Here is a 26,676-nt window from a genome sequence, read left to right on the forward strand (position 1 = left end):
CAAGGAAGGAACAGCTTTATTGGGAGTCTAGGCACGTCTAGGGAAACCCAGGTGAGTCACAGAGAAGAGGCTAATACTGGTACCTGGCAGATGTAGCATACAGAACATTGTTTTGAAAACCAAGCTTGAAACTCAAACCGCCATGTTAATATCCTAACAGTCAGAAATGCTGCTGCCATCACAATACATTTAATTTAAAAAAGAAATGCTGCTGAGTCTAGCCCCGGTGAAACTTCCGGAAGCTCCTAGTGAACTAATGAGATCTGTGCATAAAGGGAAAGCCCTCCAGCACTGCTCCATATAAGGTGACAGGTCTGGGCTGGGAGAAGTAGAGGAAAAGAAAATGGGGATGTTCTCCTCACCCACGCGAGGCCATCTCAGTCTGCAGGTGAAGAGAGGAACCACAAGTTTTTAAATAGGGGTAGACTGGGCAGCAGAGGGACGCTGCCTGAAGAAGCACAACGTCTGGGCCATCTGTCCTAACATGGAGGGCACCATGCAGTCTGGTGTGAGTCGCCTCTAGCAGGTCCTGCCAACACTGGCACCCCTTCCTGAGGCCCCTGGGAGAGCCATTTTAGTTCTGTTCTGACTCCATTCACAGCAGAACTACCAATTCCAGCACCAAGTCCAGGGTCACAGTCAGCTGAGAGGAATGGAGTGGCCACCCTGTGACACCTCACCTCTGAGTCTAGGAGACGTCTTTTCCACAGCAGTCACTTTCTCAGATCAAAAGACACCTTGGCCATATGGATCCCATCTAGGAATGACTCCCACCTTCCCGTGAGCACCAGGTAGAGAGACCTTTCTCATGAGTCAAAGCTTTACATCTTGGCCCTTAGATGACAGCCTTTGGTCAGAAGATCAGTCAGAAGCTGTCTGTGCCCAAGCACTGGTTTCTGTGCCAAGAGGAACAGGAGCTGCCTGCTGCTGATGGGCCCAAGCGACGCCATGCCGTCGTAACTCTCCCAAAGAAAAGTGCTCTCTGCTGTCACAGGCAGGGAAGGGAGAAATGAGGCAGGTTTCAGGGTAGCTAATGCCACTTAATTCTTCCATCGAATTTGCTGTGGAAAGAACAAATGACCAGTTTTCACTGATTACAGAGTGGTAGCGGGAATACAATAAAACAAGGCCCCCAACCAGGTACTGTAAGGAAAGGGGAAGAATGGAGGGGGAAGAGGAGAAACTTTTTAAAATATGTAGTGGAGTTCATTTACTCAGAAACAAATCAGAAACCTATTCTGTATCTCACAAGCCTGAGTCTGGGCATTTATTCTGGTCCTGCCCTTCCTAGGACCAAGATTCATTAGCTTCTGATGGCTCCGGGTAGGTCCCAAAATATCTAACGGGAACTAGGATCCACATTAACAACAAGCTCAGCAATTTCACGCTATGAGAGCCAAGCTGGCTGTGTTCCCCAAGTAGCCAAAATCCATTTCATCCTTTTCTTCATTCCAACAGGTAGGTTATATCCATCCTCAGGGAACGGTACAGTCTGAATATTCGGAATCTAACCTTTGTTTCTCTACCACCAGCAGTTAGTCCTTCCTACCTGCTGGGTTTAAGAGTTATCAGAGCAGCACAGCTAAGTCTCAGCCCGAGGTCCCCAGATTACCCTTCTAGACACTTGCTGCTACTCTGTGAACTGTCTCTTGAGACTGCTGGAGGGGAAGCTGTAGCTACTCACCGAGCTGCTGAGAATGGCATCAATTTTCTCCTCCTCTGCAGACCCTTTATCCACCTTACTCCTGTATGCTAGCAACTGCTGACGATCCTTCAGGTCCCGGCAAGTCTGCGACAGACAAACAATAAACCCCCCGCATGCCTTCTCTATGAAGGTCTTTTGCTTTTTGTCACTCCTACTTTGGGAGGCTACAGTGGGATGACTGTCAATCACCTCCCCACCCCCCACAGAACTTCATGCTAGAGTGAAGTCTACAGAGCTTATGTGGCTTGATTCAGTTCTCTGAATTCTCTGAGTGCAACAAATTTATAAAAGCACCGAGAAAGCAGTCAGAGGGCTGGGAAAGTGACACAGGAGCGCTGGCCTCAAAACTAACTCTTGCCAGACCATTCTGTCCATTAAGTCAAAATGGATGGAAGTACCTCAGGATGCAGGACAGAGGGTCTAACTCAGGGTTCTTATTTCTTGGGGACTCACATCAATGACAACATCATGGCACTTGAACTTGGTAGCTAAGTTCAACTTTGTGTCCACATCTTCCACCAGATTGACATACTCTTGTAATATCTGTGGGAAGAGGTATTTCTGGTTAATGATTCCCAGACCCATAAAACACAGAGCTCTGAAAGGTAAGAAAAAAAAAAACATCCTGAAGAAAAGCAAAAAAGAGTTTGTCTACAATATCTGACGTGGACCATTCCCATCATTCAGCACAGGACAAGCTCTGCAATGGGAAACGATGTGGACTCCATGCAGCACTCCCAAGCTCCCCAGGAAAGAAGGAACGAGCACGTTCCTCGTTATCTAGAGCGGGTACCCACGCCAGCAATGAGCAGCCCTAGATCTGATCCAGCACCGTACCCACTGCTCCCTCACGTCCCTTCTCAGCAAGTTCCATTCTTTTCCATCATTTGAACAGTAGTCCACATGGGCTAACCACGGAGAGGGCACATTAATTCTAAAGGGCAGAGGATGACTTCTCTCCCTGGCCTTTTCTATCTTAAGACCCAACACGGCCATTATGTGGCCTTTAAGGGAAGACCAGAACAGGTTAAGTCTGTCACCACTGACCAGTAAGAGGCTACAAGTTAGGTCTCCTAGAGGATCCAGTGCCCAGCTCTCTTCAGGAGCCATTACCTGGACAGGGGCACTGTTCTTGTGCAAAATTTCCACAACCCGATGGAAGCCAATGGGTGCTCTCTTCTTGGTGTAGCCCAGCCAGTTCTGAAAAAGGCAGAAGTAGCAAGGCCAGACATAAACTCAACACACTCTGAGTTAGTCTCCCTACGTTTTATAGTCAGACTAGAATAACGTGGCTGTGAAATTGGATGCACTGGGGTGGGGGACAGGGAAATGAAGAAAGATGAGTTTTTCAGAAAAGTGAAGGAACTTGAGATGGTGGAAAAAGAGTCAGAGATATGAAATAAATTCTTAGGTTTACAGGCACTAATGTAGAAAAAAGTCTGTGAAATACAACTAAATGAAATAAGTAATTTAGTTATACTTATAATATGAACTTAACGGGGTAGAAAAATCCGTTCCTCTATACCTTTATATCTATATAAAGAAGCTTATTTATAAATTCATCAGTTAAGATCTGGAAAGTACTCAAACTTTTAATGGTGTGTGCCCTGAGGAAGGGAGTGAGATAGGAGCAGGTGGACAAGAGGAACTTCACTCTTTCTTCGCTATACTTTCATACAGCGTTTGATTTGGACCAGGCATGTCCTCCGTTGGTAGTTACGAAATAACTAACAAAGGGGAAAAACAGAAAATTCTCAAATCCATAACGGAAAAATGAGTATTTAAAATGTCAGTCAGTAGAAACACAACAATCAAATGTAATGCAAGATCCTTCATTGGATCCTGAGAGCAAACGAACAGAAAACCAAAACAACAGTGCCAGAGAGCTAATTTAAATATAGACTATACAGCAGGGGTGCCAAAAAAATGGATACACGTGACTTGTATTCATCTTTTGTTATCGGTACATATTGAGTATTACAATTTTAATACAATATTTTCCTTTCTTAAAATGCGTATATTTTTTTTGGCACCCTCTGTATATAACAGTATAATATTAATGTTAAATTTCTTGAGCATAATATCGTGGTTACAAAAAAGATAAATGCTTAAGTATTTAAGGGAGAAGTGTCATCATATCTAAAACTTACTTTCAAATGGTTCAGCAAAAGAAAAAAGCACATTTGCTTTCCCTTTTTCTACATGTATAGAAAAACAGAAAGCAAATAGAGTAAAAATGTTAATGAGTTAATGAAGTAGGTCAAGACTATTAGTGTTCATTACACTATTCAATGTCGGGTTTAAAATTCTGGCAAACAAAATATTGGAGGAAAAATGTAAGCTGGCCACTAGAGCTCGAGACTCCTATGAGACCTGGACAACAAGACATCGGTAGCGTGACACAGTTCCAGGGCACCCACCTTAGTGGTAAAGAGGGCATCTACATCATGCCAGGCTCGAAGCTTGGCGCGAGCAGCCAGGGCTGTCAGCACATACTGTTTGTCTGGGATCTAGAAAGCAGAGACCAGGGGAATTTAAGGGGAAGTAGAAATGCGCCAGGGGAGGTGCTTGAGAATTCTGGAAAAGAGGCAAAAATATACCATAGTGTTGATTCTGCCCCATAAAACCAATAAATCTCTTAGTCATCAAGAACCCATTAGTTTCCCAGTCCCAGCACTGTAGACCAGTCAGTTAAAGCCTTATCTCACTTCACACAAACACACACCTTTCTTCTACCTTTAACCTCGAGTTTCCAAGGACTTACTATGCAGGGTTACAAACATACCCGCTCTGCGTAGGTACCCTCATAGTACTTTGACCAAAGGCTGACCAGTTTGTATTTACCTTGAATGTCTTCTTCAGGTTGACTGGACTGCTGAATGTCCCCTAGGATGAAAGTGGAGAAGGAATGTTAGTGTTACTGACTTTCCCAAATACCATCCAATCTCCCATTTTCTTTTCTACTACCTAAACTTTCTACATTTCACTCTGTAACCATTTAAAACCAGAATTTATTTTAGGAGAAAAGCTCTATCAGATCTAATTGGCTCTCACCACAACTGAGCTTAGCAGGACTGGACTAGTGAGTATGGTGTTTCCCCAATTTTACGCTAATCCAAATGTCCACCTATCATCATTCAATTCAAACCTTTTTTTAAAAATAAATTTTATTGGGGAATATTGGGGAACAGTGTGTTTCTCCAGGGCCCATCAGTTCCAAGTCGTTGTCCTTCAGTCTAGTTGTGGAGGGCGCAGCTCACTGGCCCATGTGGGAATCAAACCAGCAACCCTGTTCAGAGCTCACATTCTAACCAAATGAGCCATCCGGCCACCCTCAAATCTCTTGAAACAAAATGTTTTTAAAGTATCCACAGCTACCTGACACCCTGTTGCTCTTCTCTACACTGTGCCAACTGTTTGAAATTATGACCCTTTGAACAGACTACTCTGGGATCAGCACTGGTGAGACAGAACGTGCCATGCTGCATGTCAGCTCACTGGAAGCCACGGAAGCCCTTACAAACCGCTTTTCCCCCCTTGGCTCACCCCTGCTGTGGGCCAGGAAAGCTTCCAGGGGGATTTCTGAGAACTATACACACCCACTGTTAACAGAGTACATCAAAACACTGGCTTCAGAATATGTTCCTCTGAGCAGTGAGAGTGTGTGGGGCTGTTCAGTGTGCCTGTACCTCGGCCTCCGTGTAGTGGTAGAAGCAGGAGTAGAAAAGCGTCGTCACTAGTGGCATGTTGAGGATGGAAGCTTTCCTGGGGTGCTTCCGGAAGATCTCAGTCTGTCCTGCTAATTCTAGATGCCGATCGTTTGCCTGTGGTGGCGTGAGCCAGTGAAAAAAAGAACAATGTCCACGGAGTAGAAGCAGGAGAGAAACCTTTAATATTATAGTAGCTGTGTTTCCTACCCTACAAAAAGGCAAGAAAGACAAAGAGAAAATTCCTAGGATAAACCAGGTGAGTTTAAAATGCATAAAACGATTATAGATCCCAGTTGGATGGAAGAAGACCCGAGAACTGGTGATGAAATGGGAGTCCTGGGATGAAGGGGAAACACTTCCAGGTTAACAGCGGGTGAGAAGAAAAATGACGCCTGAGAACACTGGAGGGAAGGGGGCTACCATACAGAGGGAGAAATGAAAGGCTCTTAGAGACTGTAACAGGAAATGACATACATGGGCAGAGCATACATGTCTCCCAGATGCTGAATGGCACTGAGCATTGGCACTGAAGCAGAAACAGACGAGGAGTCTAACCTCAATAATGATCTGACGTTCCAGGAGTGTGTAATGGTCTTGTACGTGTGCAGAATCTTCTGCTGAAAACGGCAAACTGGCAGAGGGCCAGAAGGTTAGTACTTCTTTCTCTACTCAAACAGGAAACAAACCCAATTAAACCAAATCACCACTGTAAGCCTAAGAGGCTCACGGTACGTCACAAATCTGACCTCAGTTCACCTTTAGAGCATCCCTGAAAGGCAGAGAGAAAGCAGAAAACAGAGTAGACCTTTGGCTGGGATTTTGTATTTAAGGTTTTGCCAATTCAAGAAGGATCCTGAAAGTCCACAAAATCTATGTAGTCATTAGTGATTCTGGTGAGGAATGAATGAAAATCCTCTCGCTGTGGAAGCTGGAATGTTTGATGAATGAGTGCCTTAGCTAGTGACTGAGCCTATCCAACCTCCTGTCATCCACATCCTAGTAAAGCACAGTGGTTCATGTCATTACTTAAAGTCAACGCTTAACTCTCCTCAACGACCACTTCCATTATTAGCCATTTTTCATTGCAAAGTAATAAGATAAAATTAAATGGTACGGTGATATGTTTGTAGATTGGTAAGGATCTCAACGAATGTCAAAGGGCCCATCTTCAACACTACATTGTATTTTTACACATGAAGAAGCTGAAGGACAGTGTCTCACCTAAGAGTCATACAGCAAGTCAGTGGGTGAGGCCAGGAATAGCAGCCAGATTTTACACTCCCAGTGCATAATCTGCCTTATTCCCCTACTCCACTCATTCCAGGAGGAATTCGGAAATTCAGTTACACTATCCCAGGTAAGTGTAAGCCACAGCCAATTTTTAGAAGAGATAAAGGGAGACAGCAACAGGTTCCAGTTACTTCACTACCCTAACTTCTCTTGGTTTATGAGGCCATAGGACATAGCTCAGTATTTCATAATGCTAAAATTAAGGGCAGCATTGACAAATTTCTAAATGTGAAACCTGGAAATCATGTCACACGAGGAATGACTGAAACAACCGTGAACACTGAACCTGGAGAAGCAAGGTCTACTGGGTAGACACTATACCTGTCTTAAAAGATACAGGGAAGCAAGATTCCACTCAACATAAGGAAGCACTTGCCCATCACGAAGGTTGTCCAACAATAACCTGAGCTACTTCCAAGAGTAGTGAGTGCCATCCCTGGAAGAGTAACAATGTGTGGGGCTGGGTGTTACGGGGACTTATATTCTGGGTGAAAGCCTGTACTCAATCAGCGTTTCTTGGGCTTCAGGGTTTCAAGGACCAGTAACGTTGAAAGTGACACATAAGGTAAGTGTTACCGACTTTTTAATCCCTAAGGTCATAAAAAAGAATTACAACCTATTTTACTACCAAAAAAGGGAGAGAGAAAAAGGAAAATAAAATCCCAGAATAAAAGGCAGACTTTCAATTAAACAAAATTAGCTTTGGGGGGGAAAAACTCTTTGTTTTTCTCTACTGTCTTCATTTTTCTCAATTTACCACCAATCAGTGAAAACTGTATTGGGGATTAGTGTTTGGAACCACTGAATGAGACGATATTTAATGACGCTTGTATGGTCTACTGTTAGCCTTTTCCTTCAACTATCTATCCTTTCCACACTCTTTTGTCTCTTCATTCCTCTGCCTGAGCATATCTATACTTAAAAACATTTGTCTCCTATACTTACCCAATGCACGTCTTAAGAAATTCTTTCCGTTTCTCAGGGTCTTGTATGTTCAAGTGCTCTCGATAATGAGACAGCTACAAAAAACAGAGACAGGCTTTGAGCTATTTTGTCTCCTTAGAAGGGTAAGGTAGTTCCATAAGCAGACTTTCCATGCTTAAAAACTAAATTTTTCATTGTCAGAGATTCCTTCTCAGTGCGAACTGGGTGTAGGGATTCAAAATCACTCTTTGGTTTATATGTAACTGTAACATTATAGTGCAATATTGACTGGCCACATTTGGTTGTTTCCATTTAAATTTAAACTACTTAAATAAAAAAACTTCAGGTCCTTAGTTGTCCTAGTCACTTTTTAAGTTCTCAACAGCTACATGTGATCAGTGGCTCCCACATGGAACAGCACAGACAGTGAATATTCCCACCATTGTAGGAAGCCCTATTGGAAAGTGCTGACCTGCAATGGAGCACTAAGTAGATGGAAAACCTAACTTTATCCTGAAGTTTGGCTTTAGCTGCAGTATTTAACCAGAACCAGTTTTGTCTTCGGCCTTAGCCTTTGAAAGGCCAATGGGCTAAACATCTACCTTCAGTGTTACTTCTGGGCATCCTTGCCCTTGTACATATCTATGACAGCATGATCCTGTAAGCACCTAACAATTAACAATGTCAGTAACGCGAATAGGGCAGGTCATTCGGATTTGCTGTTGACAGCTAAATAGTCACATCAAATACTATAGGTTCTAAATGTAACTCTGAAAGTCTTAGGCTTGTTCTATTTTGAAATTCTAAAAAATTAACTGAAATTTAAATGATGCAATAATTGATGGTTGTGAAAGTTGTAATTTTATATAAATTAAAAATTTTCTGAGAACTAAAAAATAAACAGATTGACAATTACTATTAAAAGAATGAACTGGCTTTAGGAAGGACGGTGTAAATTCCTTTTAGAGCCAATGGATGTGTGTGAGAATGTAAATGATAATATAAAACAGAGTAACAGAGATTACATTGCATCATAATCTAATCTTTGTAAAATATTTGGTATATAATCATTCCTATTAAAGAAAGTAATCTGTAAGAGTTATAATAATTTTTTGGCCTTAAGTCTTTCAAGAAAAGCTCCTAACTGGGACACCTTCACACTCTATGAGGATACACTAAAAGCAAACTATCAGCTTTGCCACTTCCAAAGTTTACAAGTTTGGGAAACTCCAAATTTATATACAACAGGCATGATAAATCACCTTCAATTCAAACGTAATAGATAATATGAAAAAAATAAGACGATTTTAGATAAAAATGAGCTACCCAAAACACATTCGTTTTCACTAATCAAATTCCAAAACAAAAACTTTTATAAGAATGCTGCATGAAGAAAATTCCTTGTAATTTAGAACCTATGGAGATTAAAAACGTAAACAAAAGCTTTTCAAAATGATTACTACAGACTGCTAATCACTTTCAGTAGATTAAGATAAAGGATTTTTGAGATTTTTACCATGCCTTAAATATTAAATACATGTTCCTTTTACAAAATTATATTGTTGTGCAAAGAAGTTTAGCAGTATTATTAAATGTGCCAGCTGAGTGCGAGCACGGATATCACCACATATGTGTAGTACAGTGACTAAAGGAACATACCTGCCATTCATTAATAGCACTGGGAAATTCTGACCCCTGTACCATGTCAAACTTTTTTAAATGGATCACTAAAATTTTAGTAATATAGTGAAATTTTTGGTAAAATTTCAGACTTATTCTCATACTCCAGGAATTCCTTCTATGATGGTGAAAATCTGCCAAAAATCCATTTTAACCCTCGGTCATTGAGCTCTCAGCCAAAATGTGTACCGGGTGTACCACCAGTTTGACCTATCTTCCTTCTTGACCAATATCTGGTTTCCTATCCCTCTTAGCTTTCAACATTTTCTTTGGTATTACAAGCCAAAACCCAAAATCTCCTACAAACTAGTAAATGAAAATGATTAGAAACTAAATAACAAATTACAAATTAATCAGGCCATTTTTCATTCATTTATTCAAAATAGTTATTCATAAGCCCAATCAAAAGAGCATTTAAAAAAACAACATAACAGTACATCATTTGGATTATGTCTTCCGGCTTCCCATGTGCCTCTCTTCTGGATATAATCAATACCAAAGGAAAGGAAATCGGTTCAGTCATTCTGGGATCTTGGGGACTGGGTTTTGGCTTAGATTTCTGTTCGATAGGTCCCCAACTGAAACAAAGATCACACTTACCGCAAGCTCTTCTGTTCTATCTAGGAACCTGGGAAGAAGCAGAAGGGAGCAGGGCATTTTTATCTATTAATGTGTGGCAGTATAACCTTACAAAATAAGATAACTGCTCTAGGAGAAACACAATTCAAACTGATTTGCCTCTATATACAAGGAAAGCCCTTGTCCTCTTAAACTTTCTACTACCAGCAACCCTTTGAAAACACACGGTGGCTCAGCTCTCATTGATCGTTCAAGCCAAGCAAAAAAGGGCACGGCCGGGCACTGCCAATTCTAGTGTTAACAGGTCTGGCAGGAAGCCTCGGAGCCTGCACAGGAAGAACCTGAGCCCACAGAAATGCTATGGGTGTTGGGGAAGATGAAAGCACTCTTCTTCTCTGCCAATACATAATCTTAAACAGATTTTCTATTCTGCTATTTCTATATTCTCTTAGTTTCATGCACAGTGTAAAGTGTGTTTTGTCTTTCCCAAAAGGTGGGAAGGCCTTGGAGAATGAGGACTTTTATGTCTGATCCCTTCCTACTATTGATGGGCCACTACTATTAACGTCACTGCTGGACACAGAGGGGATGCTTAATGAAGCTTTGTTGATTGGGAAGGAGGGAGGGAACAGCCAGCCTCGAGGAACGTATCTTCTGAAAATTCATGGCTCATCAACGGTGATCTTGACCCTAACCAGGTGACCTGCTTTCCCCACTTTAGTCTTTGGGGCAGCTTGTTACTGTGCTGGAGTCACTGGTCAGTGGAGTTCCCGTAGGCCACACGTCAGCCTCAACAGAGGTTCCAACCCCTTCTCTGACACTGAGGAAAGGACATTATATACACGCATTCTAATCTAAAGATGGGAAACAGTCCCTTCTGATGAGAATGAGCTAGGAAAAGAAAACATGATAAGATAGCCCCTCCCTCACCCCCCGAAGACACACCTACCACTTACTTCTCCACCTATCAGGATCCTACCTAGTCTCAGGCCCAACTCAGTTCCTAAGCACTTCCACGAGGCTTTCCTCAGGTCTCCTGACTGAAAATTGCATTTGCTGCTTCTGCTCTTCCACTGTATTTCTCACTACATTACTGGGGTCCAAGTAATAAAGGTACTTTTATTCTAGTCTTTCATAAAAAAAAAAAAAATGCTTAAGAATACTGATTAATGCTACAGACTAGGCATTATGCTGAGTGCTTCACACACACTAACTCTTTTAACCTTCCTAATCATCCTGTGGGGTAGGTAATACCATCTTCATTTTACAGATGGGAAAGCTGACGTGCGGAGGGGCTGGTCACTCTGTGAATTAGGGGTCGAGCCAGGGTCCAACACAGATGTGTGTGCCCCCAGAGCCGGGTTCTCACCCACCTGCGACACTGTCACCTTATCACAGCCTGGGGTGTATTGCTGGTTAGCTCATCATACTTCAGTATGTTGTCTAGCAAATATCTCCAGAAAAAAAGGGACCGTGTCTTCTTTCTTTGTATTCACGAGTGCTCTGAACAAACTACTTAATGTACTTGAAAGACCAGCTCATCCGTTCTTACCTGAAGAGGTCTACAAGCAGTTTTTGATCCCCTATTTCCTTCAGGAAGTGAATGAGATGTCTCAGGGCGACCTGTCGTACCTCCAGCTCTCGGAAGAGGATCTCTGACAGGCAGAAGAAGTTGTTAGATGGCGAGAGTTTAAAGCCTGTTACTCCAGTGTGAAATTGGTCTCCCGACTCACACATTCCCCACATGAATCCCGCACAGTCCATCAGAAGCTAGGAACGGTTTTTATGGTACCCATCCCTAGGGCTCAATCCACCATCAACACCTTCCACGGTTCAGGGCGATGCTTAGCCACTGAGTCAACCTTCGGTTCTCATCAGTCCAAACTAAGGTACTTAGCATCGACTCTGACCTCCTCAGACCAACACAGCTCTCTGTGTGTCCAATCAACAGACGGGGCTTTGCAGTTGGTGCAGTTACACACTAAAGGATGACAATGCCCTCAGAGACGTGATGTGTGCTCTGAGGTCTCAGGCCACACAGCTGTCTCTGAAGGAGATTTCATGCTGGTGAATTCTAGTATAAAAGCCGTAATGCCATTCTCCCCTCAAATGCAGCAGACATCTTATTGACTGAAGATTTCCCTCAACCCATGTTCACCTTTGCTCAGTGTCCTCTTCAGGAAGATCAGAACCTAGAGGAAAAGAGAACAAAGGATGAATTATCCCCTGCAACCTTTCAAACACAAAGCCCTGCCCTGAGCACCTGATGCTCGGACTGAGGTCAGCAACTCATCAGGAATCTTTGCAGATCCACGCAACAGATTTCTCCACGTGGTGGAAGGCCAGGTGATGGACATCTGGATCTGAGCTATGTCTCGGGAGTCCACACATAGCTGGGCCCGTGCCCACTGGCAAGAGACACCTCCCTCTGAGAGAGACTGCTCTCACATCTCTCCTCCCCAGATTATTTTTTTGAACAGAGCAGTCAACCCACTGCTTCTTGGTTATAGTCAAGAAAAGTTCCACACACAGTGCATATCCTGCCAGCTGATCCTTAGAGGACATATTACTGAGAATCCTACACTTCAAGAGCAAATCCAGGATCTTTACTTGACATTTAACCTAAAATGTCAAAGTGTATCGGATCAGATTTTCAGAAACTAATGAAAACAACGACTAAACGACAAACAAAACCCACAACTCACTGCGGTAATGACGTTTCCATCATGCACGCTTACTGCTTCTTCTAGGAGTTGTAGCTTGTCCTGTAAGGAGCGGAATCTTTCTAGTGAGCAGACCTGGCAGAATGAGAACAGAATTACTGTGCAAAAAAGAAGACCATTTGCTATATTCCTTTGCACTGGATACTGAGGAGTGGGTAAGAATGAAAGGAAACGTTCCCCAAGCAGAGCCACTCCATTTTTACACTATGGTCCCCAGCCCTCGTAAGACAGCAGGTCCCCACCTCACTCACTCTAGTTCACCCTTATGAAGATGCCCATTTCCTGATGACATCTTGCCAAAGGTGACAGAGCAATCACTGGTTCTCGTTTTAATGAGGTAAAATTTACATACACTAAAATGTAAGCATTACTCTTCAGTGAGTTTTGACCAGTAGATAACTCCATGTAACTAGGACCACAATCAAGATCCAGAACGTTTCCATCACCCCAGCACTTCCCTTGTCCTTGTCCACTGTGCCGTCAACACCGCTCCGCCCCAGCCCTGGCAACCACTCATCTGTTTTCAGTCATTAAAGTTGCATTTTTTCTAAAATTTCAGAAAAATAGAATGATACAATAACGTGTTTCCCCCAAAATAAGACCTAGCCGGACAATCAGCTCTAATGCATCTTTTGGAGCAAAAATTAATATAAGGCCCCGGTATATTATACCACACCACGTCACATCATATTATACTATATTAGACCTAGTCTTATACTATAGTAAAATAAGACCGGGTCTTATATTGATTTTTGCTCCAAAAGACACATTAGAGTTGATTGTCCAGCTAGGTCTTATTTTCGGGGAAACACGGTATGTACTCATTGGTATCTGGTTTCCCTCACCAATACCATGTTTCTGAGACTAATCTATGTGCTGTGGTGATAGGGAATAGGCACACTCTGTTCCCATACACTGGCAAATAGTTTTTCATCGTATGCACACACCATCGTTTAGTCCTCCATTTATCATCTGACAGATACTTGCATGGTTTCCACTTTGGGGGCTATTAGGAATAAAGCTGTTATGAACATTTATGTACAAGTCTTTGTATGGACATATGTTTTCATTTAGCTTAGATTGTAAATGTCTAGGAGTGAAGTGTGCGTTTAACTTTGTAAGAAATTGTGAGGCTATTTTCCCAAGTCGTTGGACCGTTTTACCTTCCTACTAGCAGCGTAGGGGCGTTTCAGCTCCTCCACACCTTTCCAGTGCTTGGTATAGTCAGCATTTGTAAGCTTAGCCATTCTAGTGGGTGTATAGTGGTTTCTCACAGTTTTGATTCACATTTTCGTGGTAACTGATAACGTTGAGCATCTTTTCAAGTGCTTATTGGCCATTCAAATACCTTTTTTGTGATATCACTGGTCAAATCTTACGCCAGTTTTTTTTATTGAATTGTTTATATTCTCATTATGGGACAGAATATGTGATTCTTTATACATTCTGGATAAAAACCCTTTATAATCTATGTATTTTGCAAATACACAGGGTGCCAAAAAATGTATACACATTTTAAGAAAAGAAAACTATTTAAATTGTAATATTTAAAATATACTGATAACAAAAGGTGCGTACAAGTCACATTTGACTTCTGGAGTTACAAGAGGTGCTCAGAGTGATTACCATCAGCATCCAGACACTTCTGATTACAGCGAACTACTGCTTGAACAATGTTGACCAGTTTCCACTTGTATATATTTTTATTGGCACCTCCAGTATTTTCTCCCAGCTATGGTGGTCTTTTCACTTATTTTTCACCTTAAGATTTACTACAACAATCAACGCTGTGGTAATGGTATAAGGATAGACAAATAAAACAATGAGCTAGGCTAAGAGTCCAGAAACAGACCTATACCTATATGGTCAACTGATTTCCACAAAGGCACCAAGCTAATTCTACTGAGAAAGGAGAGTCTTTTCAACAAACAGAGCTGGAATAAATGGAGAACTGTGTGTGGGGGGGAAAATGAACTCCATTTCTAACCTTACCCCATATATAAAAGTTAACTTATAATGGATCAGAGACCTAAACATAAAAGATCGCTCTCATTCTTAAAAGTACTCTTCCTTCTCATCCATCACTCTTTCCCTACTATATTAAAACAACACTAACCTCTGGAGAATTCTCAATTTTGCAGCTGACTTTCCATCTCAGTGGACTTATTTTCCTCCTGAAAACCACTTCATTTAACAAATAGAACTAAAGAGAGTGGTCAAGGAATCCTCCCTGTGGGAACAAGCTGGCCAGCTTCCCAAAAATCCCCACGAGAATTCTCTCTCCAGTGGCCTTACCTTGCCCTTCCGGAGGCGTCGCACTGTGTCACTGGGGCTCCAGTCATTGCTGTAATCCTGCAACATTAGCAACTCATGAGTTTTAAGAAGCTCAGGGGTTAGAATTATCAGTATTGCAGCGACTCACCTCAAACTCATAGTGTTAGTCCCTAAAGGGGAAATACTGCGTGAGGGATTGGATGAAAAAAAAAATGAACTTGGAGAGTCTTGTTCTGAGTTTCGGAAGGACCAGAACATGAACAATATAGGCAGAAAGAGATAAATCAAAGGGGGAATGAACCAATTTACAAAATCAGTAATCTTATGACTAGTGGTTCAGGATTTCAACCCCTAGAGGCAAGCAGTCACATTTTTGAGACTCTATGAATTAATAGTTTTGCCAACGTAAGGAAAGAGGGTTCCTTTTCTGGACCTTATAATACAGTGTTTTCCTCATGAATCAATTTGCTATCTTATGTGCTTCATGGGAACATGAGCTCCACCAACTTTCCAGACCACAGTGATGATGAGAAGCTTCCAAGAGATGAAATGCTTTCGATGATGAAATGCTTTCGAAAGGCAGCGTAATGGGGAAGGACAGTGAGTTGGACTGAATCAGAAAATAGAAATTTTTGAGTCCCATTTCTACTACTTACTAGTTATAAGACCCCAGGCAAGCCCTAACGCTTAGACATCCAGTTTTCTTATCTATAAAAGGGGTTTAACATAATAACTGCTCAAAAAGTTGGCAAGATAACGTATGTCAAAGCACTTTAAACTGTGTGAAGTGCCACACCAAAGTAAGATCTAACTCACCCTATATTCCCCTTTGGGTCTCCCCAGCTCTGGAGCATAGCTTTTGGCAGGTGTGTCCGAGAGAGCTGAAAAAGAACACCACATTCAAAAAGACACCCCATTCTTGTCATTTCTTTCCTTAACAGCTTCCTTCTCACATTTTTTTTTACTTCTAAGCTCCCAAGGGATCTTTAGGGCTCAAAGTAGATCTTGGTTCCCCCCCAAAGCTAGTATCCCTAGCGGTCACTCCTTCTCCCTGCAACCAGAATGATCTTTTTATTTATTTACTCTAATTTTTTTGTTTTGTATTTTTGTTTTTTCTTTTTCTTCAAGAATGATCTTTACTTCCTGACTCAGTATCAGAAAATTTCTCTAACAATGATGGTAGATTCACAAGAAATTTCATGTAATCATCTAACTACCACTTGTCTCCATGACTACCCCCACTGCACCCTACATTGGTGACATCTCCCCCAGTAATCAAGAAAAGAGGATCAATGCGTACCATCAGCAAGGGACTGGAAACTTCCAAGTCTAGCTCTTCCTAAAGATAAAGAACATATGAGGAAAGAGGTGAATAGTTCAAGTCAGAACCATTCAGGTTTGGTTAAGGACATAAGAGTGTATAAAACCTTAATATGCAACATGGGAACGTAAGGCTTAAAAAAGCTTTTATTCAATTTCAGAAGTGTGAGCTGCCATGAAACAAAAAAGCAGGGAGGAAAAATTTTTTAATTGCTATAAAATATATACAACATAAAACTTACCAGTTTAACTATCTTTAAGTCTATAATTCAGTAGCATTAAATACATTCACGTTGTACAACCATCACCATCACTTTATCATCCCAAACGGAGACTCTGTACCCATCAAACAATTAACTCCCCAAAACGAAAAAAATTTAAAAATCTAAAAATTAAAAATAAATAAAATAAAAAACAATGAACTCCCCATTCCCCATCACCCCCAGCCCTGGTAACCACTATTCTACTTTCCGTCTCTGAATCTGACTACTCTAGATACCGCATATAGGTGAAATCATACAATATTTATCTTTTTGTCTCTGGCTTATTTCACTTAGCATCAAGTCATCGAGGTTCATCTATGCTGTAGTATGTATCAGAGTTTTGTTCCTTTTTGGCTGAATAATAGTCCATTGTATGTACACTTTGCTTATCCATTCATCAGTCAATGGACATTTGAGTTGTTACCACCTTTGGCTATTCTGAATAAGGCTGAGATGAACGTTGGTGTATTCAAGTTCCTGCTTTCAATTCTTTTTGGTACATACCTAGAAGGGGATTGCTAGATCATATGGTTAGTCTGTGTTTAATTTTTGGAGGAACTGCTTTACTGTCTTCCACAGCCATGCACAGGGGCAGGGAGGAATTCTGACTTAGCCAAATTTCGTCAGTAGCTGTCACAGGGTTAATGTCAGTTGTGTTCATCATGTTCTAGAAAACCAGTGCAACCCATAAATTTCTCTCAGTTCTCCCACTCCTGATCCTCAACTGCCAGCTACAAAGATAATTCTTTATTCTTCAATAGTTTTCTTCCACAGTGAACGAAAATTTTAGCCCGAGCATTTTTGAAGAAGGAAAAGGATTCTGCTATTTTAAGCATCACTCTTTACCTCTAAAAAAGCTGCTCAGGGAGTAGGTAGAAGCAGGCTTGGGTAGCTGTGCATAGGAAGAGAAGCTGTTTCGGCTCTTTAGCTGTTCACGCCCCTCATGGTTTGACCCACTATTACCAGCAGTCTCTTTGATGGACCATGAGATACCTGCGAGACAGTAAGAACTAAATCAGTCATTCTCATCCAGACAAATCCTGGATAACAAGCATTCCAACAAACTCTAAAAGCTTTTCTCCAGAGGCCCTGGTCCTTTGGCTGACATGGACTCCAAAAATCAGGGCAGGGAAAAAGGACAGAGTCAAATAGACTAATCAACAGAAAAATGGGCAAAGGAAATAAATGGATCACAGAAAAGGAAATTCAAGTGGCTATTAAACATGAAAAGATGCTCAACCTCACTCTTAATAAGATAATTACATAAGTTAAAAGTACACTGAGATACCATTTGTTCCCTCTAAGACCTGCAAAGATCTCAAAGTTCAATAACACCCAGTGTTGGCAAGGCTGTGGGGAAACAGGAACCCTCAGACATCGCTGGTGGGAGTACACATTGGAGCAACCCCCGTGGAGGGCAATTTGGCAATATCTAGCCAATACAGATGCAAAGACCAAGAAGTCCACGCTGGGACTTGATCTTTCTTATCGTTACATGTGGGCAGAATACAAGGTTACTGATAGCAAAGTAAACACAAGATTGGACACAATCTGAAGTTCACCAGTAGTGAACTGGTCGAATAAATTATGGTAAGTCCGTACATTGTAATACCATACTGCTATTTTTAAAAAAAGAATCGCTCTTTATGTACTGATCTGAGAAGATCTCCAAGCTATCTTATCAAGTTGAAAAGAGCAGGGTATAAAGCATGCCATCCTTTTTCCTGTATGCATTTCCAAATGTAAAAAGTATCTTTTGATGAAGACACAGGAAGCAAACACAGCAGTTATTTTTTGGGGAGGGCAGAGACTGAGAACGGAGTAGATGCATGACGGCGTGGGAGGGAAATCTTTGACTGCATGCCTTAGGTTCTTTTTTATTTTTAAATCATGTGACAGTGTTCCCTTTTTAAGAAAAACATTTAAAATATTCTTAAAAATCAGATCAACTCTGCCAAAGTGTGAAATGGTATTATACACCCACTCGGCAGTGAGCTTGGTGGCTAAGGAGTCAGTTCTGCCAACCAGTTCTGAGCACTTAAGTCAGCAGTTCCCAAATACGGCTGCACATTAGAAGCACTTGCCGTGCTTACCACAAATTGACACCTCCTCCACACCAGCCCCATCACCTACTGAATCAGTCTTTGGAGTGAAGCCCAGGAATCGAATTTTACCAAGCACTCCAAAGGAGTCTGACAGAGCCAGCTAAGCTCTAGGACTACAGACCTAGCCATATGGGAACTAAGGCTGTATTCCCCAGGGGTCTTTTCCTGGGGTTAAATTTCCAGATGTCGGCATCTGAAAATCGTCTAACCTCATTCCCTTTCCTGGCAGGCATTAAGAGACAAACAAGCAGAGCCTTCATGAGTGACAAGACCCCTGAAAGTCAATGCCCTCCAAGGGCCTCGGCCACTCACTTCCCACAGGCTCCCCGCTCCAGCTGACTCTTTCCAGGTCGTCATCGTCATCGTCATCCACAAAGTCTCGAAGGCTATTTACTGCCCGCTTGGATTCCTTCAGCTGCAGAGGGACAGAAGGCAGGACACTGAGGCTCTCCCCACTTCCCACCTCTCTCTCTGACAACCAAGAAGGCTGAGGGATTGGAACTTGAAGATGGCCAACACTTGCCCCTCTATAATCACCAGTCCGGCCTGCTAGATATTTGCCAAGAAAACGAACTGCTTTTTAGCTAACATTGCAGTCCAGCGGCAAGAGAGTTAGAGGAAGCAGAGCCACTTTTGAATTCTAATCATATTCCTGGCAATACATTGCTGTGTAAACCTGAGTGAATTTATCTACCTCTCCAAAAGTGAATCTGTTTCCCCATTTGGAAAACAGACACAATAAAGACAAAACTTCCAATCCAGTCCATCTTTCAAGTATAATAAATTACATTACATGATAAAAAGATTTGGGGTTCTTGGGGGGGAATAGAAAGAAATGAATCATCTGAGTAATACAAAGAAGGGCAGAGATGGTTTTTACAGTCCTTCCGGCTCTTTTCTGAGGGCTCTTCTCCATGAACATTTTTGTAAAGATCTGACCCCAAACATTTCTGAGCCTAATGGAGACATGGCCAAAAGCCGGGTTACCGAGAACACAAAGGGAAGGAGTTTTAGAGTGGCACTGTGGAAGAGGACATGATCTTCAGACACCTACCTGTGAGAGCTCATCATCTTCATCATCGAAGGTGAAAGCCTTGAACTTGGAGCTGTTCCAATACTCCTCCTCATCACCCTTTGTCCTACTCATCTGGAATAAGAGGAAGATAGGTATATGTCCCTTTCAGGTGCCCCTCAAAAAACTACAACCTCCCCCCAGTCATCAGGGATATAGAAAAGAATCTGGTAAAGCCAATACTGAACCTGCCATAAAAGCAGATCCTTGGATCTCCAACCGATCCAAGCACACTTTTGATCCTCTGATTACCCACAAGTAGTCATTCATTCCCAGAACACCGACTTTGTCCAAGGCACTCTCTCAGGCGTTGCAAGGGATATTTTAAAAATGCAAGACACAGTCCCTCTCCTGAAGGACCCTACAACAGAGCTGGAGTATTCAGCATAGGTATGTATAAAGAGAAAACAAGGCAAGCAAGTGTTATAAGAATGTATCACCAACAAAACATCATAATTCATATATTCAACATATACCTATTGAACGCCACCTCTGAGGCACTGTACTAGGCTCAGGGAATACTGCAGTGAATAAAACTGACAAATATCTTGCTCTCACATATGCTTGTTAAATGCCTGAAAGAATGAAACCAAAGCAATTAAAAGAAGCAGAATTATCCTGCTTGTATCTTCAAATCTTGATTAATTTATTAGCAAGCATCTGCCCAAACTTGGGAAATGAGGGCATGGCCAAAACACAAATACAATAAATAAAGAATTAGTCAAGGGCGGCTGGATGGCTCAGTTGGTTAGAGCACGAGCTCTGAACAACAGGGTTGCCGGTTCGATTCCCACATGGGTCAGTGAGCTGTGCCCTCCACAACTAGATTGAAGATAAGGAGCTGCAGCTGAGCTTACGGAGGGACGGCCTGATGGCTCAGTTGGTTAGAGCACGAGCTCTCAGCAACAAGGTTGTTGGTTAAATTCCCGCATGGGATGGTGGGCTGCGCCCCCTGCAACTAAAGATTGAAAATGGTGACTGGACTTGGAGCTGAACTGCATCCTCCACAACTAGATTGAAGGACAGTAAGTTGGAGCTGATGGGCCCTGGAGAAACACACTGTTCCCGAATATTCCCCAATAAAACTTATTTTCTAAAAAAGAATTAGTCAAAAGACCACAAATCCCTCATAACTACCCCAAAATTGATTTTACTCTGAAGAAAAAAACGCCCTAGAACTGCAGACTAAACTATCAGTGTCAATTGGATTAGAGTAAAAACTGGTGTAAGCCAGGAATTTGGTCCGAAATTCCCATAGCACCAAAATTAAGTGCAAAGGCTACATCGTGTCTTCAGGGCATATAGGGATGGCAAAAGTCTGGTTGGGAATTTTGTACTATCTGATCCTGTCCCATGGCGCACATCGCTAATTGATTTCTACAGGCCCCAGATGTAGCTTAAAAATTGTTTTGTGTACTTACTTCCAGGAAGTCAAAACAAAATGGAAAAAAAACCTGAGAAACACGATGAAATCATTCCTCGTAGTGCATAAGCACAGGCTTTGCAGCACGATAGCCTTGAGTTCAAATCTTAGGTTCTCCAGTGCTAAGCCAACCGGGTAAACACTTTTACTACACTTTGAAAAAATGATATCCTGCCTGCCCAGGGTTGCAGGGCAGAACAAACAGGACTCAGGAAACACCTTGGAAAGTGCCTAGCAGAAAGTGGATGCTAAATGTCCGGTCCTTAGTCAGTATGGGAGCTCTTGCTGACATCCTCCGACTTCAGTCTCATCATCTGTAAAACGAGCATGGACAATAGAAACCTACTACCTCTTAGGATTGTTTGAGGCTCACCCCAGGTAATGCACGCCTGACACAGAGTGAACGCTCAGCATTGACTTTTATTATTAAGTCATTATGGTACCTTGATAAAAGCTAGAAAGAAAAATGTTTTTCAGCAATGCTAAAGATTAAAAAAATTAGACATAAAAATTCCGGGAGGCCACCACACGGAAGGCATGCGCGGCATACACTGTCACCGGCTGTGGCCCCGGTGCCAGTTTCCAAAGCACTTACTGTCATCCCAGAGCCACCCCCCAAGGCAGGCCTGGCAGGTTCCGCTTCCATTTCCCTGGGGCGGGAAACGGGGCGCAGAGGAGTAGGTACCTAAGACCTTGCTAACTGCGGCTCTGACGCCGGTTTGTCGCTTCCCGGGCCATTTCCACTCTGACTTGCATGGTCCTTCTGCCTTTCACTGCAGGGAGAACCGGGGCAGGTCACTACTTCACTACAGTAAATAGACAGCCGTAAACACCCACAGACACGCGTGGAACACGTCCGACAAGCCAAGTCGTCTCGCAGCAGGCGTGGGAAACCTTGCCTGGACCACGCAACTCGGGTGGCTACGTCTGACACCAATTAGTCCTTCGAGGGCCAAATCAGAACCTAGGTGTACCTGCCAAGCCAACAGGTAATGAATTAACGGCTCGAGACCGACCAGGTACAGTTTAAAGCGCGGCCGAAAAACCAGTTTCCACGGGAAACCCCGCTTGACTGAGCGCCCCCAGGACAGCGCAGCAGCTCCCAGGAGAGACCAGGACCGCAGCGGAGGAGGGAGCCCGAGGGATGAGCGCGGAATAGAAATGAAAACTGCACAACCACCAGGCTCCCCGCCGCGGGACGTCCCAGCAGCAGCCGCCGAGAAGGCAGACCCGGACGCGGTTACCCCCTCGCACACCAGGCCCACGGCGCCGCGGCTCTGGGCCGAGATCGGGAGGACCACGTACACCTCGGGCGACCGCCCAGGAAGCGGCCGATCCACCGCACTCGCCGCCGGCGGAGCCTGGGACACCAAACACTCATCCCAAATCAAAGGTCGGGCGTCACTCGCAGCCCCAACCCTGGACGTGTTTCGGCCCCCAGCCCGAGGTCGCTTGAACTAGAAGAGTCCGGCCTCGGCGGAGGATGGGGCGCTCGAGGAACGCCTCGGGGAACAGGCGGAAAGAATCAGAATGCGAAGAGGCTGAACTCAGCCGGACAGGCGGCTCCAGGGCTCTCGGACTCCCTCACCTCCACGACTCCGGGCCCTCCCAATGAGACAGCGCCAGGTTCTTCCGCCGCTAACCAAGCCTTTTAAGATGCGGTGCGGTATAGAAAAGGGGCGGGGGGCGGCGGAAAAAGGAACGTGTGGCAAGAAAGAGACCTCAAGGCCATGCTGGAAGTTGTAGTTTCTTCCGGCTCCGCCGTCAGGCGCTGCCCATAAGACCACAGGGAGTTTTAACTACAACTCCCAGAATCCCCAGTGCACCGTACCTAGGTCGTTTACTTTGTGCGTGACCTTCCGTGGTTATCCAGCAGGTCACTCAACAAGACTACATTTCCCAGCAGGCTCAGCAGGGCCGGCTCAGCGTCCCGGGGAAACAATGAGACGTGTTCTTTGTATCCCTACTGATTAGGAACGGTCGAGCGAGCGGTGGCATTTCGGGCCCTTCTGGGGATAACCTGAGAGCCTCAAGGAACCCTAGGACAGGAGGAAGCTAAGGTCCGCCGAGGTGAAACGGAAGGACCTTGGGAGCGAGGAGGAACCGGAACTTGCGGCGGGGAGGGGGCGGGGGGTGGAGGGAAAAGCAAGCCAGAAGGTTCTGCGGCCGCTTCTAGTAGTTTCCAGGCGCTACCCGGCGGCTGGGACCAGGCGTGGAGGTGGTGGCTGTGGCTGTGGCTGCTGGGGAGCTGGTGGCGGCGCGATAGGAAAGCTGATGGCCAAGTGGGGTGAGGGCGACCCACGCTGGATCGTGGAGGAGCGGGCGGACGCCACCAACGTCAACAACTGGCACTGGTGAGGGCGAGAGGGCCAGGCCGCCGGAGCGCTGCGGCCGGGCGCGCCGGAGTCGCGGGGTCCCTGGCGCCTGGGTCAGGACGGAGCTGGGGCCGAGGCCGCCTGGGGCCGAGGTGGGCCGGGTCCTTCCTGTCGCACGGGGCCGGCGTCCCCGCCCTCTCCCCGCTCCCCGGCCTCCGTGTCAGCGTTTGGGGTGCCGGGGGCCCCGTGGAGGGCCGGCCCCAAAGGAGGGGTTTCGCAGAGACGAGAACATCACCCCGGGGTACCGCGTCCGTGCCGAGCGCGGAGATGCTGCGCACACGTGGTCGGAGCAGGCCGACCCCCGTGGCCTGGCGTCGTGTCGGGAGAGCGGCCCGGGGCAGGCGTCCCCGCCGCGCGGCACCCAGGACCAGCGGGAAGTTACGGAACCGCGGCCGCAGTCCGGAAAGGGGGGCTTTGCGACGTGCTCCCCAGGTGCTCGGAGCTCCGGTGCTGGAGGCGCCCGCCCGGAATGTCACGTTAGTGGTGGTGTCACTGGGCCTGCTCGCGGCTGCCCGGCATCGTGCTTTTATAACCTCGCTGCTCGCAAAAGCCGACCCTCCTCCGTGAAATCCTCCGGAAGTGTCTTATCTGTCAACTCCACTGAGCGTTGTTAATACTGCCCTAACTAGGTTTTTACTTTGTTGCAGCTCTTTGTCTTCTCGACCAGTCAGTCCGTTGCGGGGCAGATACTGAGTTTCCCTTGTAGCTCAGCCGGCCTCTTCTCTTCACATACGTGGCGTGTGTGACCTAATCCTTGTTTGTGTGCAAGCCCTGGACTTAGGTTGTTTCCGTGGCCATCTGCCTACAGGGCACAGCATGTGGACAGTGTGTATCGCCGAGCCTGAAATTGGCAGAGCAGAACTCGGGGCTGATTGGGTCAAGAGTAGTTATTGGTTTATTTCCTTCCTGGACTTTTTATCTAAAGAGTGCATTCTGTGGCCTGGTCTGTGCTGCTCACTTTGGCAAGATGTGCACAGTTTTTCACTTGGTCAAATGGCACCATGTTAAAATGTCAATCACCGACCCCTGTGCACACACACCATTATGCTCATTTAGGCTGTAACCATTCTGCACAGCAGTTGTCGTTATTGACGATATGTGACTCCGGGTCTTCCGAAAACAGCGCAACGTGTTTGTGGACATACTGGAGTGGGAATGAAGGGGTTGTTTTTGTTGGTGTTTTCTTTTCCCTTTCTGCCTCCCCCCCACTCCGGCTCAAGCCCGTGTTTCTCAGTCTAGTTGTGTAGGACACAGCTCCCTGGCCCATGCTGGTGTTATGAGCCTTGCGCTCCCCCCAGCTGAGGCAGTCCGTCGCCGGCTGCCGGCCACTCGCAATGGCTGTCAGCCATTCACAGTGGCCACCGGCCACTCATGGCGGCACACAGTGGCCCACGGCAGTTCACACCTACCTCCAGCTCCGCAGCCCAGCTCCAGGGAGAACTGTTGTTCCCAGTCTTAGCTGTAGAGGGCGCAGCTCACTGGCCCATGTGGGAATCGAACCAGCGACCCCAGCCTTAGGAGCACGGTGCTCAAACCACCTGAGCCACTGGGCCAGCCCTGTTGTTCTTTTCAAACTATTTGTCAGACCTTGAGCCTTGCATTCTCTTGCATAAAGCAAGCAGCATACCGTCCATTTGGCTGCTGCTCCATAGCTTTGTTTCTGTTTTGCAGGACAGAGAGGGATGCTTCGAATTGGTCCATGGATAAGCTGAAAACACTGTTCCTGGCAGTGCAGGCGCAGAATGAGGAAGGCAAGTGTGAAGTGACAGAAGTGAGCAAGCTTGATGGAGAGGCTTCCATTAACAATCGCAAAGGCAAACTTATCTTCTTTTATGAGTGGAGTGTCAAACTAAATTGGACAGGTGAGTCTATGCTGGGCTGTCAGGAAAGGGCATGTTGATTGACTTAAGGAGCCGGAGAGAACAGTTTTTGAGAGGTTATGAACTTTTCCAGGGAGATAGTGCTGCTTTGGTGTCCTATAGAAAGCAGTATTGGATGCTGCAATTTCTCTGCCACTGTGGGACACTAAGTGGGCTTCCTCTCTGTGGGTCTCAAGTCACTACCAGTGACGCAGCTGGGCTCCTTGTTTGGGGCCTTGGTCTGTGTCTGTACACGTAAAATGACTTCCTCAGACTATCTATTTCTGCCTCTTGGATGACGGGTTGGGGATGTTTTTGGTCTTGTGATCTCTCCAGTGTGAATCTAACAGGTTATACTACATGATAACAAAGCTTTTGTGTGACTGATTTGGGGCAGTTTTATCCTCTAGTGTAATGTCCCTCTGTGATGATATTAGCAAAGAATTAGAGGACCATGCATATGCCCACTTGGATGGTCCTTCAGTTGGAAGGCTAAATTTTAAAATGCCCTAAATAGCTAAAAAGTAAGCGTGTGGGGCAAAGCATAAAATAAATTGTGATTCCGTAAACATTTCTCCAATGAATGGTAATAAAGAAGGGAAAAGTAGATTTATCGGTGGGGGGGGGAGGCTGTTAGTTTGTTTTTCACTACTGAGGCATAATAGTCTATCGGGAACCTTCCGTATCATCTTGCCGCATTCTCTTTTCATAGGTTGAGACTGAGAGGCTAGAGAAGTGAAGATAAGTCTTTTGTTGATTAATTTTCAAGTAACAGTTTTACTATGATGTGACGTATTCCTGAAAATGATTGCACTATGCAAAATTGCCCAGTGAAAACCACAGGGCTCATTAGGAAGAGAGGGTTAGGGACACAGCACAACACCCAAAATCATCTGTCAGTGACATGTTTTTTAAAATTTAGGAACATAAAAATTGGTCGCACAGTTTTACGCATGTTAAATATAAGAAATACATCAGTAGTACAATAAGTGTGGTGCTTTACCTTGAAGAAGGGCTGAAGTTTGTGAAAGTGGGCCGCAGCAGGGTTGCAGCTTGTGGGTTATTGTGAAGTGGTGGGCGTGTCTTCCAAAATCAGAAGGAACATAGCAGCGGTTGTGGATGGTGTGGCTTATAACAGGCATGGTGAGCTGAGGTTGCTGGAAGACAGATGTTTGAGGTGGGTTTTCTGTATTCTCTGCAGCTCAGTTCTGCTGGCAGTAGTTTTTAATGTTCCCCTAGTGTTTCTCATGGATAAAATCACATGTGATTTTATCCATGCAAATGTGAAATTCATGTCATGATCAAATTGTCCCCTAATATGTCAGTCACATTGGAACAAATTCATATTTTCAAAATAAGCACCTAGCAGAAATG

The 26,676-nt window shown here is 44.5% G+C and overlaps 2 protein-coding genes across 9 annotated transcripts in view; one reads left to right on the plus strand and one right to left on the minus strand.

Annotated features, from left to right (window-relative positions):
- Positions 1-23,140, minus strand: VIPAS39 (VPS33B interacting protein, apical-basolateral polarity regulator, spe-39 homolog). 7 transcript variants are annotated; one of them, XM_081047439.1, is made up of 21 exons: positions 22,657-22,736; positions 19,834-20,017; positions 19,628-19,720; positions 18,886-18,988; positions 17,315-17,461; positions 16,186-16,224; positions 15,702-15,766; positions 14,907-14,963; positions 12,594-12,686; positions 12,047-12,080; positions 11,441-11,543; positions 9,910-9,937; positions 7,651-7,724; positions 5,971-6,046; positions 5,395-5,529; positions 4,550-4,591; positions 4,126-4,215; positions 2,819-2,905; positions 2,159-2,248; positions 1,685-1,789; positions 1-1,061 (listed from the first exon to the last, which is right to left on the minus strand). In XM_081047439.1, the coding sequence occupies exons 3-21, from the start codon at positions 19,718-19,720 to the stop codon at positions 1,041-1,043; spliced, it is 1,482 nt and encodes a 493-aa protein (XP_080903565.1). In that variant the 5' UTR covers positions 19,834-20,017; positions 22,657-22,736; the 3' UTR covers positions 1-1,040. The 7 variants fall into 7 exon arrangements, 6 of the variants coding, with proteins under 6 accessions (XP_080903565.1, XP_080903566.1, XP_080903569.1 ...); XM_081047440.1 differs by having other exon boundaries at positions 21,906-22,692; XR_013993287.1 differs by lacking the exon at positions 19,834-20,017 and having other exon boundaries at positions 4,126-4,282; positions 22,657-22,780.
- AHSA1 (activator of HSP90 ATPase activity 1) overlaps positions 22,936-26,676 on the plus strand; it is an 8,370-nt gene continuing 4,629 nt past the window's right edge. Inside the window, exons 1-2 of one of the 2 annotated variants that reach the window (XM_081047445.1) lie at positions 22,936-23,128; positions 25,115-25,305. In XM_081047445.1, coding sequence (XP_080903571.1) covers positions 25,143-25,305 — 163 coding nt within the window. In that variant the 5' untranslated portion in view covers positions 22,936-23,128; positions 25,115-25,142. Of the gene's footprint in view, positions 23,423-25,114; positions 25,306-26,676 lie in introns of both variants that reach the window. The other variant, XM_081047444.1, reaches the window with a different exon arrangement.

Source organism: Rhinolophus hipposideros (genome assembly GCF_964194185.1).
Source record: "Rhinolophus hipposideros genome assembly, chromosome: 5".
Taxonomy (NCBI): domain Eukaryota; kingdom Metazoa; phylum Chordata; class Mammalia; order Chiroptera; family Rhinolophidae; genus Rhinolophus; species Rhinolophus hipposideros.

Excerpts from the sequence above, each read along its gene's own strand:
- VIPAS39 (XM_081047443.1), bottom strand. The coding sequence starts at position 19,720 with ATGAGTAGGACAAAGGGTGATGAGGAGGAGTATTGGAACAGCTCCAAG. Across the intron at positions 14,964-15,701 it reads GACCCAAAGGGGAATATAGG|GATTACAGCAATGACTGGAG; the intron begins GTGAGTTAGATC and ends CTAATGTTGCAG. Across the intron at positions 9,938-11,440 it reads CTGCTTGTAGACCTCTTCAG|GTTCCTAGATAGAACAGAAG; the intron begins GTAAGAACGGAT and ends GCTTCTTCCCAG.